The sequence below is a fragment of the Lolium perenne genome, chromosome 5 (assembly GCF_019359855.2).
Source record: "Lolium perenne isolate Kyuss_39 chromosome 5, Kyuss_2.0, whole genome shotgun sequence".
Taxonomy (NCBI): Eukaryota; Viridiplantae; Streptophyta; class Magnoliopsida; order Poales; family Poaceae; genus Lolium; species Lolium perenne.
The window spans coordinates 206597286-206614306 of NC_067248.2; the positions used below are offsets into that span (position 1 = coordinate 206597286).

Below are 17021 nucleotides of genomic sequence, written 5' to 3' on the forward strand. Positions count from 1 at the left end.
GAAATAAAGTTGATTGCTTTGATTGATAAGCTATGGTTACAAACAAAGACACTATGTACAAACACTTGATCACCATTCTCCTTTCGACACCTGAAAGATGAGATAAGCTGTGGAAAGGAACGAAACAAACCAAGCAAAAACACCTAACTGCACTATCTATACTTCCATCAGAAGTCATGGACTGTCATGCCCCTTCTTGGCCGAGAGGCGCTTGAGGAACTCATAGGTGGTGATCATGGTGGTGGCAGACAAGGACATGGACGCCCACCTCGGGCCGAGCCCCCTGTAGCAGGCGCCCCACCCGCCTTCCTTGATCAGCTTGCGCACAGTACGACCGATGGTGATTGGCTCGCCGTGGCCGTCCATGACTTGCATCCTGGTCTTGATGGTGTCCAGTGGCATGGTCACGAGCGCCGCGGCGCCGCCAGCCATCGCGGCACTGGCTCCCTGCACCACCATGAGAGTCTTGCAGCTGGGCTCGAATGAGGTGTCTCCTTCGCCGTGGTCGATTTCTCGCACACCCACACCGTACTGGCACAGGTAGCAGCCGATCCCGCTCCAGATTGCCTTCTGCGACAGTGAGTACGTTGCCCACCACACGGCATTGGAAGGGGCGTAGGTCAGGATGGACATGCCGAAGCCGCGGTAGAGGCCGCGGAGGCCGTCGGAGGCTACGATCTTGCGGAAGGCGTCGAGGCCGCCGTGGTAGCGGGAGGCCGGGCACGGGTTGCCCTGCACCATGAGGCGCTGGCTGATGACGTCGACGGGGGTCCAGACGACCTGCGCGGCGACGGCGGCGGTGAGTCCGGCCGCGGCGCCCGCGACCGCGGACGCGGCGGGCTCCGGCGCGCCGAGGCTGAGCATGGCCGGGCCGACGGCGGAGCGCGTGGCCTCGAGCGCGCCCATGTAGAGCGCGCGCGCGGGGACGGTCCCGGCGAGGGAGGTGGCGAAGCCGCGGTAGAAGGCGAGGGCGCCCTCCCGGCGCAGGATGGTGGTGGCCGCGGCGGCGGCGGAGGGCGGGAGCCCTGCTCCGGCTCGCGCCCCCGCCGCGGCGGCGTGCGCCGGGGGTGGCTCCGGCGCGACCTGCAGGCGCGTCTTGAGGACGACGGCGGGGTAGAGCGCGGCGGAGACGGCGGAGAAGAGCCCCGCGCCGAGGAGGAAGAAGCGCGCCTTGTCGAGGCGGTCCCAGTCGATGTCCGCCGGGAGCTGCAGCTCCTGGCCCTGCTCCGCCGCCGCGTCCGGCGGCGGCGGAGGCGCGTGCCGGCGATCTATGGCCTCTCCTCCATGCCGGCTGGCCGGAGACAGCGGTATGCCACTCCCGGGGGTTGCTCTTGCTGCGCGCGCCTCACACGGCCACCGAGGCTGCGGACACTGGAAGAATCCGGATTCCCTCGGCGGCGGCGGCTAGGGTTTTGGGAGGAAGCGGGAGCAGAGCAGGCGGTGGGAGAAGGCAAGATGGGTGCGAAGCGTGTGGAATGGCGTCGGACGTGGCGCGCTCTGATTATCCAGTCCAAGAAAGTTGAGATTTTCAGAATTGGGAAGAGACTGTTGCTCCCTACGGTTGGTGCTGGGACGAAAGCGTGACGGCGGGGGCTGATGCTGGATGCGGCGCGTGGCACACAGCGCCGGCGGGTTTGGATAATCCGTGGCATCTCCTCCCAATCCAAAATCCGGTGCTATTTAGGTCGGATGAATGAAACTTTTAATCTAGAAATATCTAATTTTTTACAGACCAACCCAGGGAAACCCGAAAAATCGGCAATATATTTGAAAGTTAATCTTCTCGCTACAAAAAGTAGGCTAGAAGTTTGCCGATCGTCGTCGACAAGCTTGGCGATCGTCGCCCACAAAAAGAGGTAGAAGTTTAACGATCATATTACAGACACGCCGATTAAATAGCAGTCGTCTCGCCCTCCTCCGGTGGGAAGACAGGATCCTAGCTAGGCACCGACGCCATTGAGTTGTACGTGGTGCCCTTAGTCCGGCGACGACGATGAGGACAACCTCGAGCGCGGCGTCAGGTGGCCGTAGGGTTCCCGGAACATGGCCGGAGAAGAAGGTGAGAAGCCGGCCGGCGAGCCCAAGCCCATATTCCACCCGTGAGGATACTGGCCGATGTAGATCGTCGGGAGGCCGATCTGCGCCCTTGCCACCGCGACGTTCCTGTCGACTACCGTCGCCGCTTCTTCCTTCGCCTCCGCCGTATCGCCGGCTTTCCTGAGCTTGAGCTTCTGCAGTCGCTCCTTCCGGCCTTGGGTTTCGGCCCTCCTCCGGTGGATGTCCATGTCCCGCTCTGCGTTGCTCATGTCGTCCGGCTTCTGCTTCGGCTTCCGTGGCTTGCGCTGCTTAGGTTCAGCGGCGGTGGCGATGGTCGCGCGAGGGCCGACGAACTTTTTGGGCGGCATGGTGTGGATCTTGGGGAAAATGGCGGGGTCTAGGGGGGAAACGCCGCATGTCACCTCAAAAATAACTTGATCAACATTGTGTTGGCTGCATGTCACCTCAAAAATTATTTGTGTTATCACTTACCTACTCGAGGACGAGCAGGAGTTAAGCTTGAGGATGCTGATACGTTGCAAACATATATATAATTTTTGATGCTCCATGCTTATTTTACACCAATTGCTATATGTTTTGTTTACACTTCGTGGAACTTTTATGCATTTTCCAGAACTAACCTATTAACAAGATGCCACAGTGTCAGTTCCCTGTTTTCTTCTGTTTTGAATTTCAGAAAAGTTGTACAGTAAATATTCTCGGAATTCGACGAAACAAAAGCCGAAGTTCCTATTTTACTGTAACGAAGACAGAGTCCAGAGGGCAGACGAAGGAGGGCCAGGAGGTGGCCACACCAGTCCTTGGAGCGGCATGGCCCCTGGTTGCGCCAAGGGGTGGTGTGGGCCCTCCTGGCGCCCACCGACCTCGCCCTTCCGCTCATAAGAAGCCTACCAACGCGAAAACCCTAAATCAACCAGCCTCCGTCCACGAAAAGTTCTGTAGCTCCGCCGCCGCCGAAGACAAGATCCGAGGAACAGAAGTCTCTGTTCCGGCACCCTGCCGAGATGGGGAATTGCCCCCGGAGCCATCCCATCGGCTCCGTCGCCATCTTCATCGCCGTTGCTGACTCCCATGATGATGAGTGAGTAGTTCTCCCCCGAGACTGAGGGCTTTGCCAGTAGCTATGTGGTATATCTATGTCTCCATGTATGATCTTTATGTGATCATGAGCTTTTAAACTAGTTGAATAAGTAGATGTTATTATTCAACTATTGTGCTACTCAAGTGGGTTTATTATGTGATCTCCGGGGACACTTTGTCCAACGGTGCGAAGGTGACAGTGTGCACGCCGTGTTTGTTTCTTAAGCTTAATTTACAGAAATACTTATGAATTGTGGTATCTAGTTAGTACCATCTTTGTATGCTCAAACTGACATCTTGGGGCATCCATAGATTGGGAATATGAACTTTAAGGAATGTTTATGCAGCCCTACGCAGCGAATTTGTGTTTGTTATCAAACCGGAGAGTGGTTCAGAGTAGCATAGTGAAGTGATAATATCTATGTATTCAATTATGGTATCATTTTTGAGAGTGTCCACTAGTGAAAGTATGATCCCTAGGCCTTGTTTCCAAGCATTAAAACACCGTTTACAACTAGTTCTGCTACATGTTTGCTTGCTGCCATTTTATTTCAGATTGCAATTACTACTTACAATCATCCTTATTATTTGTATTTCACTATCTCTTCGCCGAACTAGTGCACCTATACACCTGACAAGTGTATTGGGTGTGTTGGGGACACAAGAGACTTCTTGTATCGTCTCTCTGAGTTCGATAAACCTTGGGTGATCCACTTAAGGGAAACTTGTTGATGTTCTACAAACCTCTGCACTTGGAGGCCCAACATTGTCTATAAGAATAGAAGCGTGCCTAGACATCGACACAAGAGACTTCTTGTATCATAATTGCAGGGTTGCTTGAGAAGAATATCTTTGACCTCTACCTCCCCGAGTTCAATAAACCTTGGGTGATCCACTTAAGGGAAACTTGCTGCTGTTCTACAAACCTCTGCACTTGGAGGCCCAACATTATCTAGAAGATTAGAAGCGTGCATAGACATCAGTATGCGATGATGAGGTTTTATTAGTTCTTCCTCATGTGCAAGCTAACAACATCCATCATAATTGACTTAGTGAATTAAGTGCAAGAGAAGTTGCAATGTGCTTACCTTGGTGTAGGCATAGTGTGCATAATCGTCGATCATGATAGCTAATGTCTTCTCCACCCAACGCACTCCCTCCATCTTCTTCAGCCTGCATACATGAACCCACCTTGCTCTGCAGTGCCTCAGATGGTTGTAGACCTGAGCGACACAAAACTCACGGCCAATGTACTTCAGAATAGCGTCAACAATCGCTTTCAGGTCACGGTTCCTGAACAATGGCACTCCGGCCTTCTCCTCCGTGACCAACTCGCACACAACCTTTTCAGCACGAAGGTGTGCAGAGCGGCATGCCATATCATGTTGTTCTTCTTCCTGATAGGGCAGCACTTATCAAGCACCGAGATGTACCAAAGTGGCACATCATGCAACACAAACTTGGTCGTCAGATCATGGGAGGTCGCGTCCTATATAGAAAATCAAAGTATCAAAATGCAAGAACAATGGTAAGCAAGCTAGATCTGTGACAAATAGAAGCTCTCATGACAACATTATGCAACAATGGGAAGCAAGCAAGCATGATAACAAGCTTTAGTGAAGTTCCAAACACGTTGTGGGCACAAAGATTGACCATAAAACGATAGTAATCTTCTCTGCCTGCTACCATGTATAAGTGCATAACTGGTACAAGGAGTAGCTGTACACATCGTAGAACTAATCCTCGTACCAACTATCTCATTTATACGTGGATGATGTAGCTGAGAAGAACCCAGAAACAGGTGTTCAATGAAATAACGCACTCTAGGCTTTCCAAGCAAGAACTAAGCGAAATTAGTCTATGGTTACAGATCGAAGCAAGAACTAAGAAAAGCTACTATACTCTTACAGATTGAAGCAAGCCCTTACAGATCAAAGCATAAACATAGCAAAAATACTCTACAAGTGCAGATCGAAGCAACACACTAAGCAAAACCACCTTAAGTCTTCCGGATCGAAGCAACAAGTAAGCAAAACAAGTAGGTCACACCAAGAACTCTCTATCCCTACACATAGCAGTAGCGTTGGTGTAGATCAAAGCTAGGGTTGGGAGGTACTCACAATGTTCTTGCAGTACGAACCGACGGAGGAAGACGATGACATGTAGGCCAGGCGGTGGAGGAAGAGCAGCTGCAGAGGAGGTCCGCTGGCTTGAGATGAGCTTGCCCTTACCTTGGTCGCCGGCGAACAGCTATGAACGGAGAGCTCGAAAGGGGGGAAATGGTAGTGGGCCTTTGGGAGGTGAGGCGGGCCGGTGTAAATAGGGGGAGTAGCGGAGGGAGAATACCAAATTTCTCCCGCCTTATTTTCCCCAGCGCGCGGGCTCCCGCCATCTCTCCCTCGCATCAACTCGATGCAGGTTGGCTCCAGCGAGCGCGAGACGAGGCTGTGTTGCTAGAAACGGCCGAATCAAGCGTTCCTCCACATACATCTTTTAGGGTGCTTTAAGGTTCGTGCGTTGCAGAGAATATTTCTCCCGTGGGCAACCAAACGCACGATTTTCGTCTCCCCGCATGTAAAAACGCATTGTTGGCAACCAAACAGGCCCTTAGTGTATTCATTGTGCAACGTGGTTTACATCCCATGTATGGACCCCTTCACGAGACCATAATATATCTAACTCCTCCTTCAATAGCTCGATGTACAAGTTAAAATCATTTCCTGGTTGCGTTGGCCCCTGAATGGACATAACCATGTGTATGTAGTTCCTCCTTATGCACAACCAAGGAGGGAGATTGTACATCCATACAAACATGGGTCATGTGCTATGTGTGATGGTCTAGTCATCAAAATGATTTATTCCATGCATACTCACTCACCCACAACCTAAGATTTCTTGGATCCACCGCAAAATTTGGATACTAACAGTCAAGAGCTTTCCACCGGCTATCATCTGCAGGGTGTCTCAACACACCATCGTGTGCATTCGCATGTAATCTATCTGTGTGCCAACGTTTTAGATTTGATTCCTTACTATCTACGTAATAATATATCATACGGGGAATGAGCGGAAGGTACCATACAATTTTTCAAGGAGCTTTTTTTGATCTGCGCTTGAAGCAATCTGCCTCACACATCGGGCATCGTGTCTTGTCTCTGTCCTTGTTTCGATAAATGGTGCAATCATTGATTCACACATGGTATTTTTCATGCGGCAAATCAAGAGGGCACACAATCTTTTTGGCCTCATCGATACTACAAGGCAACAGGTTTCCCTCTAGAAAAACTATGTGTAGATATTCTAGTTACACATAGAGGCTTGCATCGTTATGTCTAGAATGTTAAGCGTGACGCTCAAGCTGGTGTGATGGTGATGGCTCCCACTTACAGGAGATCAATTTTAGTACTTGTCAATAAGAAAGGTTGTCGAACCCACAAGGAGCTGAAGGTATTAGTTAGTGATACGTCTCAAACGTATCTATAATTTTTGATGCTCTATGCTTGTTTTACACCAATTCATATATGTTATGTTTACACTTTGTTGCACTTTTACATGATTTCCGGCATTAACCTATTAACAAGATGCCACAGTACCAGTTCCCTATTTTTTGCTGTTTTTGTATTTCAGAAAAGTTGTACATGAAATATTCTCGAAATTGGACGAAAGAAAAGCCAAAGTCAATATTTTACCGAAACGAAGACGAAGTCCGGAAGGGGGACAAAGGGGCGCACCAGGGCGCCCAGACCACCCCTAGGTGCGGCCTGGGCCTGGCCAGCCCCTAGGGTAGGTGTGGGTCCACTAGGCGCCCCACCGACATGAATCCTCCGCCTATTTATACATCTTCTCGGGAAAACCCTAGATATCCGAGCCTCTATCCACGAAAAGTTATGTCGCGACCGCCATCGCAGAACCCATCTCGGGGGGTTCTGAAGCTCTTCCCGGCACCCTGCATGAGGGGGAAATCATCGCCGGAGGCATCTACATCGCCATGCCCGCCTCCGAAGTGATGTGTGAGTAGTTCATCCCTGGACTATGGGTCCATTGCAGTAGCTAGATGGTTGTCTCTCCACCTTGTGCTTCATGTATCGATCTTGTGAGTTTCCCTACATGATCAAGACCATCTTTATGTAATCCTATATTTTTGGTTTGCTGGGATCCGATGAATGTTGAATACTATGTTGAGGTTGATTATATATTCATGTCATATGTTATTTGTGATCTTGCATGCTCTCCGTTGCTAGTAGAAACTCTGGCCAAGTGGAAACTTGTGACTCCAAGAGGGGGCATTTATGCTCGATAGTAGGTTCATGCCTCTAGTTTTCTAGGAGAGTGAATTTACAACTTCTAAGATTGCAGATGTGCTGTTGCTACTAGGGAGAAACAACAATGTTTTATCCAAGGCTAATTCTATTGTTTACTTTACACACATTGGTCAATACGATAGTCTGTTGCTTGCAACTTTATACTGGAAGGGGTGAGGACGCTATCCTGAATGTGGATTATTAGTCATAGACGCAGTTGGATTACGATCTATGTATTATATATGTTGTAATGTCCATATCAAGCCTCATAGTAATCATCTTGTCATGTATGGTCGATATTCTGTCAATTGCTCATCTGTAATTTGTTCACCCAACATGCTATTTCTTTATGGAGAGACACCTCTAGTGAAATGTGGACCCCGATCCTATTTCCTTTGCTGATAAATTCAACTGCAATCCTGTTATGTTTACTTTCTGCAAACATCTCCTTTCATTCAATACGTCTAATCCTTTGTGTTCAGCAAACCGGTGAGATTGACAACCTCACTGTAAGTTGGGGCAAAGTACTTTGGTTGTGTTGTGTGCAAGTTCCACGCTGTTGCAGACGCCGGTAGTGTAGTGTGCCCTGCCACTAGTCAGCCAGCAACACCTTCAGAAGTCACGCCTTTCTCCTACTGGTCGATTAAACCTTGGTTTCGTACTGAGGGAAAACTTGCTGCTGTGCTCATCACACCTTCCTCTTGGGGTTCTCCAATAGCGTATCCGCATATGCCGAGTACACGCCATCAAGCTTGTTTTCTGGCGTCGTTGCCGGGGACCTGAAGAAAAGTTACACCACAGAGATTTCTAACTCCCACGCCAACTGCACGCCAGCAATTTTTTCTTGCGCCGTTGCCGGGGAGAAAGAGGATTTCTGCAAGGGGAGTCTCTCATCTCCAATCTCTTTACTTTGTTATAGTTTGCTTAGTTTAGTTTACTTTGTTTTTTTTGCTTCATTATATCAAAAACACAAAAAATTAGTTTACTTTTATAGTTGTCTTTATATCTAAAACACAAAAATAGTTACTATTATAGCTGTTATTTTTGTTGCTTAGTTTTAGTTTTGTTAAAATGGGTTCCGCTGAAAATACTAAGTTGTGTGACTTTACTAGCACCAACAATAATGATTTTATTTGTACACCTATTGCTCCACCTGCTCCTAAGCAGCCTTCTATGAAATTAAACCTGCTTCGCTAAATCTTGTCATGAAAGAGCAATTTTCTGATGTTAGTACTTAAGATGCCGCTTCTCACCTTAATAATTTTGTTGAACTTTGTGAGATGCAAAAATGTAAGGATATAGATGGTGACATTATTAAACTAAAATTGTTTACTTTCTCTTTGAGAGGTAGAGCTAAGGATTGGTTGCTATCTTTGCCTAGAAATAGTATTGATTCTTGGGTTAAATGCAAAGATGCTTTTATTGGAAAATATTATCCTCCTGTTAAGATTATATCTTTGAGAAGCGACATAATGAAATTTAGACAATTTGATAATGAATATGTTGCTCAATCTTGGGAAAGAATGAAATCTTCGGTAAATAATTGTTCCACTCATGGACTGACTACTTGGATGATCATCCAAACTTTTTATGCAGGACTAAATTTTTCTTCAAGAAATCTCCTGGATTCAGCTGCTAGAGGTACCTTTATGTCCATTACTTTGGGGGCAACAACTAAATTACTTGATGATATGATGATAAATTATTCCGAATGGCACACCGAGAGAGCTCCACAAGGTAAGAAGGTAAATTTTGTCGAAGAATCCTCCTCCTTGAGTGATAAGATTGATACTATTATGTCTATGCTTATTAATGGTAAATCACATGTTGATCCTATTCCGTTAGCTTCTTTGGTTGCTCAAGAAGAGCATTTTGATGTGAACTTCATTAAAAATAACAATTTCAACAACAATGATTATAGGAATAATTTTGGTAGCAAAAATTATAGGCCATATCTTTCTAATAATGGTAATGTTTATGGAAATTTACAGCAATAATAAAAGTGCACCATCTGATCTTGAAGTCATGCTCAAGGAATTTAATAGTAAACAAACTGCTTTCAATAGAACTGTTGAGGAAAAGCTTGGCAAAATTGATATTCTTGCTTCGAAAGTTGATAGCCTTGCTCATGATGTTGATTTTCTTAAATTATAAGTGTTGACTCATGATGTTAAAGAAATTAAAACTTTGAATTCCATTCAAGTTAGAATTAATGAAAATGCTAGGATGTTGGCGGAATTGCATGCTAGGTGCGCAAGAGAAGATGAAATTACTAGAAAAAATAATTTGACTAAAGTTTATACCATCACCACCACCAGTAGTAATGAAGTTTCAAATGGTAGCCACTCTCCTAATAATAATAATAAAGTAAATGGTGTAGTAAAAGTCCCCGCTCCTTGTACAAAATTGCCTAAAACCACTGAAACTACTCCTGATAAGTGTGCTGAAATTTTTCAGAGTACGGGAGTCAAGATTCTTTTTACCTTCGATAAAAATGAGTTTGATTTTGATGATTGCAATATCTCTGAAGTAATTAAGTTCTTACAAAAGCTTGCTAGAAGTCCTAATGCTAGTGCTATAAATATGGCTTTTACAAAGCACATGACAAATGCTTTTATGCAAATGAGAGAGTGAGAAATTAAAACGCGAAGCCTCTATTCCTAAAAAGTTAGAAGATGGTTGGGAGCCCATCATTAAGATGAAAATAGATGGTTTTGATTGCAATTCTTTATGTCACCTTGATGTAAGTATTTCTGTTATGCCTAGAAAAATCTATGATATGATTGAATTGCCACCGTTGGAAAAATGTTATTTGGATGTTCATCTTGTTGATATTGCTGCAAAGAAATCTTTGGAGAAAGTTGATAATGTTCTTATTATGGTTAACAATAACCTGGTCCCCGTTGATTTTAGTTGTTTTGGATATTTAATGCAATGCTTCTTGTCCAATTAGATTAGCAAGACTGTTTCTTAGAACTGTTGGTGCTTCTATTAATATGAGAGATGGGATTATTAAATATAAATTCATACTCAAGAAAGGTATGAAACACTTCCCTAGAAAAAGAAAGAAGTCATCTTATGACTCTATCATTAGAACAAATTATGATGTTGATGCTTTTTCACTTGATAATACTTGATGCTCGCATTTTTACTGCGCCTAGCTGAAAGGCGTTAAAGAAAAGCGCTTATGGGAGACAACCCATTGTTTTATTTTTGTATTTTTTCTTTATTGAGTATTAGAAGTTATTAATACTGTAATGGCCGCTCCTTATCATTTTTATTTCGTTTTTTTTTTGCCAAGAATAGCCTCTAGTAGGAAGAAAGTAATGTTTGGGGAAGTTGCTGTCCTGAAAACAGATTCTATTCTGTTACCATAAAAATTCGTAAAAATAGCTAGAGCCTAATTTTGGCATATGCCCCAGATTTTTATATAACTTTCGTTAGTTTACCACTTTTAGAAATAAGCAACAGATAATATTTGGAAATTTTTATCTTTACCTGTTGTTCTGTTTTGACAGATTTCTGCACTATTTGCATTCGCCTCTTAAATCTCTTTCTTTTTTGGTTCTTTTGATCAAGGAGCTTTTTGAAAGGTTGCTGCAGTATCTTATGATTTAATAGATGTTTTATGTTAGTACTGAACACAAGTGGATTTGTTTATTTTGATTGTACTAATGCTGTTAATGAAGAATTGTGCGAAGTTTTTGTATGCATGAAGTTTTCAAGTGTGGGGAGAGAAGAATAATGTGATGAAATGAAGAATGGACAAAATCTCAAGCTTGGGGATGCCCCTGCACCCCAAATACATATGCAAGAGGTACAAGCCTCAAAGCTTGGGGATGCCTAGGGCATCCCCTCTTCATCAACAAAGCAACATGTCATTATATTTTTATTGCTTCATACGCTATGTGTCGTTCTTGGTGCGTCTTTTTTTTTGTGTTTTTGCTGTAGCATATGTTGGATCCCGGCACATTGTTTTGGAGAAAGACCCGCTCCTTTTTAATTGCATAGAACGATCTAGTTTTCACTATTATTATTATGCGAGTGTTCTAGTTTTCTGGTACTATGTTTAGCTATTGTCCTTTCACTTGAATTTTGTTCAGAGCATGTTAGTATTCTTTATTCGTGTTATGGTTAGCTCTCTGGTCCATAATGTATTTCATCTCTGAGAGTTATTTCAAATAAGTTGATTGGTGTTGGATACGAGTAAAGTATTTCATGATTATATTGATGCGAAAGGAAGCTTGTCTAGACTGTGGCATAGACTTTGGCATGTCATGTTGGATGTTGTTCTTGTCATATGCTTAGTATTTATTGTTTTTACATGACTTGTTTCAAATGGCTGAGAGTGCATAACGTGTCATTGAAAGAATCATGTGTTGTTTCTATCATAAAAGCGTAGTATTGTGGTATTCTCCTTGGATGCTTTATTGGGTTGACTTGGCGCATGCTTATAACATGTTATGACTATAACCAGTCAACTAAAGCCTCTATGATCATTTAGTTTTTGACTTGTATCACTTTTAGCTTTGATTGATAATGTTTTGTCGCTATGCATGATTATGGCCATTATTGCTCTCTTAGTTGGTCGCTTCTAGTCTTTTGCTAGCCTTCACCTGTACGGAGTATATATCAGCTCTACTCATCCATCCAACCACTAAAAACCAAAGTGCCAATTGTGTCCACAATATCTACCTATATGTGGTATTTCACCGCCACTCCAAAGTAAATTGTTGGTGTGCTACCTATAAACCTTCAAAATTTTATCACCTGTTTTTGTGTAATTTATAGCTCATGGGAAAGTAGTCTAAAAAACTATTGTGACAAGTACTATGTTTTATGCATTTTTAGTTCTTATAAGTTGCTTGTTGTGTGATAACCATGCTATCATGGGGAACACCATCAATATGCCTTTGTTGAATATCATGTGAATTACTATGCATGCTTATCTTGTTTGAACTAAGGGAGATTTACCATGAGTTGCAAAGATTGGAGTATGCATATTATTAGAGAGGAACATTAGGCCGTGATACGTCCAAAACGTATCTACTTTCCCGAACACTTTTGCTATTGTTTTGCCTCTAATTTGTGTATTTTGGATGCAACTAACACGGACTAACGCTATTTTCAGCAGAACTGTTCTGGTGTCTCGTTTTTGTGCAGAAATCCAACTTTCAGGAAAATCCTCGGAATTTATGTGAAAGGTCCTATTTTTCCAGAAGACTCATGGAGCCAGAAGGGCAAGTCAGGTGGAGGCCCGAGGGCCCCACACCCTAGGGCGGCGCGGCCCAGGAGGGGGGCGCGCGGCCCTAGCGTGTGGCCCCCTCGGCCGGCCTTCGACACCCTCCTCTGGACTACTTAAGGGGTTCGATCTAAAAATCGCGACCAAGAAGTCGAAGTCGCCAGAAACCCTCCAGAACGCCGCCACATCGCGAAACTCCGTCTCGGGAGCCAGAAGTCTCCGTTCTGGCACTCCGCCGGGACAGGGAATTGGAGGAGATCATCGCCATCATCACCACCGACGCCTCTCCATCGACCAGCCATGTTTCCCCCATCCATGTGTGAGTAATTCCCCCGCTGTAGGCCGAAGGGGATGGTAGGGATTGGATGAGATTGGTCATGTAATAGCATAAGATTGTTAGGGCATAGTGCCTAGTGTCCGTAATTGGTACTTTGATGATATTGTTGCAACTTGTTATGCTTAATGCTTGTCACTAGGGCCCGAGTGCCATGATCTCAGATCTGAACATGTTATTGTTTCATCATGATATTCATTATTTTATGATCTTACCTGCAAGTTGTATACACATGTCGCTGTCCGGAACCAATGGCCCCGAAGTGACAGAAATTGGGACAACCGGAGGGGATGGTAGTGATGTGAGGATCACATGTGTTCACGGAGTGTTAATGCTTTGCTCCGGTACTCTATTAAAAGGAGTACCTTAATATCCAGTAGATTCCCTTGAGGCCCGGCTGCCACCGGCTGGTAGGACAAAAGATGTTGTGCAAGTTTCTCATTGCGAGCACGTACGACTATATATGGAACACATGCCTATTGGTTGCTTTGTACTTGGACACCGTTTTATTATTATCTGCGAATGCCCTGCTATGATTGTTACATGAGTTTCTCTCATCCATGCAACGCCCGTTATCCGTCCCCGTGCCTACAGTATTTTAATCCTGCTGTTTACTATAATTACTACTGCTGTCTGTGTTACTCTGCTGCTGTTATTTCACTACCTCTATCGCTTATAAAGCTGTTACCTCGATAAACTCTTGCGAGCAAGTCTGTTTCCAGGTGCAGCTGAATTGACAACTCCGTTGTTAAGGCTTTCAAGTATTCTTTATCTCCCCTTGTGTCGAATCAATAAATTGGGATTTACTTCCCGCGAAGACTGCTGCGATCCCCTATACTTGTGGGTTATCAAGACTGTTTTCTGGCGCCGTTGCCGGGGAGCATAGCTTTATTTGGAAGTTCACTTGGATTGATATTGTTCGCTGCAAATTCTCCATCATGGGTAAAACTCGCGATTCTAAAGTAGCCATATTACCATCCACTACAAGAAAAGGTACAACTCTGAGTACCTCTGCTACTCTTGATTCACCATCTGTGATAAGTCAACTTGTTTCACCGCCGCAAGCTTCACTTGCTGGTACTTCTGCTGAATCTGAAAATTCTCATAATATTGATAATGTTTCTTCTGTGCTTGATGATAGTGGTTCATTGGGATCCTTTCTAGATGCTACAATTGCTAGGTCTAGACAAATTGAAAATACTGAAACTCCTAATGCTGCTACACCTGTTAATTCACCTGAACTTGATTATTCTAGTGATGATCCTGATGAGGATTATGTGGAACTTAATGATGATTTTATTAATAGATGCAATGCTACTGTTGATGCAAGAAAAATTAAAAGGTTTCTCGCACAATATACTGTTAGACATAAGCTATCTCCTGATCCTGAATTTGCCACATCTCCTATATGCATTAAGGATAAAGATTATGATTTTTCTCTTGATCTATCTCATATAGCTATTGTAGAGAAAGCACCCTTTTGTGGTACTGAAAAAGAAAGTGCTGTAGAACACATGATTGAACTTTCTTCTATGAGTAGCTTGTTTTCTGATGATGTCAAGATGCGTACTTACTTTGTCGCTAAATTTTTTCCTTTCTCATTAAAGGATGATGCTAAAACTTGGTATAATAAATTGCCTCCTGGTTCTATTAAAAGTCCAACTGATTTGCGTGATGTTTTCTTTCGAAAATACTTTCCTGCTAGTGCTCAACATGCAGCTTTACAAAAAATTTATAGCTTTGACCAGGAAGATGGAGAGAAATTGCCAGAAGCTTGGGCAAGATTTGGCTCTCTTATCAGAGCTCGACCTGTACATGATTTGGAAAAGCATGATTTACTTGATATATTTTATAGTGGACTAACCGTTGAGTCTAGAGCATATTTGGATAGTTGTGCTGGTTGTGTTTTCAGGAAAAGAACTCCAGACGAAGCTAAAGAATTATTGGCTAAAATAGGCCGGAATCATGATGATTGGGATACACCTGAACCAACTCCAACGCCAATATTGAAGAAGAGGGGTTTAATTAAATTGAATGATGAAGATATGAGGGAAGCCAAGAAGTCTCTCACGGAGAAAGGCATTAAATCCAAAGATGTGAAGAATCTACCTCCCATAGAAGATATATGTGAGATAATTCCCCCTTCATCCATGATTGAGGTAAACTCCCTTCAACGCTTTACTAGGGAAGATATTCCGTATTCAAAACCCCCTACTCAATGCTTAGATGAGTTTGATAATTATATTGTTAAGCAAGAAAATTTTAATATGAGAGTAGAGAATCATCTAATGGAAAATTCTCAAGCTATTAGCAATTTGCATGATATTGTGGAGAGAACCTCCAATGATGTTAAGATGTTGTTAAACATTTTCAAATGGTTCAAACTCAAATTGATCAACTCACTAAAGTGCAAAATGACTTGTTAAAAAATAACCCTAAAGAGAAACATGCTTATGAAGTAACAACTAGAGGTGGTGTCTCTACACAGGATCCTCTATATCCTGAAGGGCATCCCAAAAGAATTGAACAAGATTCTCAATGAATTGAACCTAGTGCTCCTTCTAAGAAAAAGAAGAAGAAACATAAAAAGGTTGTAGAATCCTCTGAACTTGTTAATGATCCTAATAGTATTTCTATTTTCGATGCTGAAACTGAAAGTGGTAATGAACATGATAACAATAATGATAATGATAAGAATGATGCTTCTGATAAAGAAGAGGTTGAAGATGAACCTGAAAAGCATGCTAAAAATAAAAAGTATACTAAAGAAGATTTTATTGCTAAGAAACATGGTAATGAAAGGGAACCTTGGGTGCAAAAGCAAATGCCTTTTCCTGCTAAGAAACTAAAATCAAAGGAAGAAGAACACTATAATAAATTTTGTGATTGGATGAAACCTTTATTCTTGCAAATCCCTTTGGCTGATGCTATTAAATTGCCTCCTTATTCAAAGTATATGAAAGATATTGTTACTAACAAAAGGAAAATCCCCAATGAGGAGATTTCCACTATGCTTGCTAATTACTCTTTCAATGGCAAAGTTCCAAAGAAGTTGGGCGACCCATGTATACCTACTATTCCTTGTTCTATTAAGAATAATTATGTTAAAACTGCTCTATGTGACTTGGGAGCCGGTGTTAGTGTTATGCCTTTTTCTCTTTATAAGAGACTTTATTTAGATAAGTTGATACCTACTGATATATCTTTGCAAATGGCTGATAAATCTACTGCTATTCCTGTTGGTATATGTGAGGATGTTCCTGTTCAAGTTACTAATAACTGCTTGATATTAACTGATTTTGTTGTGTTGGAAATGCCTGAAGATGATAATATGTCTATTTTTCTTGGGAGACCTTTTCTTAACACCGCAGGGGCTGTTATTGATTGCAATAAAGGAAAGATTACTTTCAATGTTGATGATAAGGAGCATACCGTCTATTTCCCCAAGAGGATTGATAAAGTATGTGGAGTCAATACTATTTCTAATGTGATAACTATCAAAATTGGAACTATCGACTGTCCTATATATGAGCCTAAAGAAGGTTATCAAAGTCTTATGATTGGATCCATATCAATACAATTCAAGGTAACATGATTGATTTGAGGTTTATTTCTTCTTATGTTATGTAAAATTTATTTGGCGGCAAGACTTGATCAACCTTGTTAACAAATACTTTTTATATGCATAGAGGAGGTAAACAACATTTCTTTCTCCCTCCATTTGTCTTACTTGCTGTAGCACTTTTGATTTGCAAAGTTCCTTAGTGAATTAAAGATTTCAAAATTTTTCCTGTCCAGTAATAATAAACTTAATACCCAGAAATGTGCATTTTTCAAAGTTTTCAAAAATTCACAAAAATTATACCATTGGTCCTATTTTTCGAAAATGCACCCGGGAGCACCTGGGGATGACCAGTGGGGCACCCCAGGGTCGCACCCCACAGGCCGGCGCGGCCAGCAAGGGGGGCGCGCCACCCTGGTGTGTGGGTCCCCCTTTGCCCCACTT

The 17021-nt window shown here is 43.3% G+C and overlaps 1 protein-coding gene across 1 annotated transcript; it reads right to left on the reverse strand.

The window, feature by feature from the left end:
* On the reverse strand, positions 1-1047 carry LOC127304051 (uncharacterized). The gene has a single exon (XM_051334765.2). The coding sequence runs from the start codon at positions 904-906 to the stop codon at positions 175-177; it is 732 nt and encodes a 243-aa protein (XP_051190725.2). The 5' UTR covers positions 907-1047; the 3' UTR covers positions 1-174.
* Between the last annotated feature and the right edge of the window lie 15974 nt (positions 1048-17021).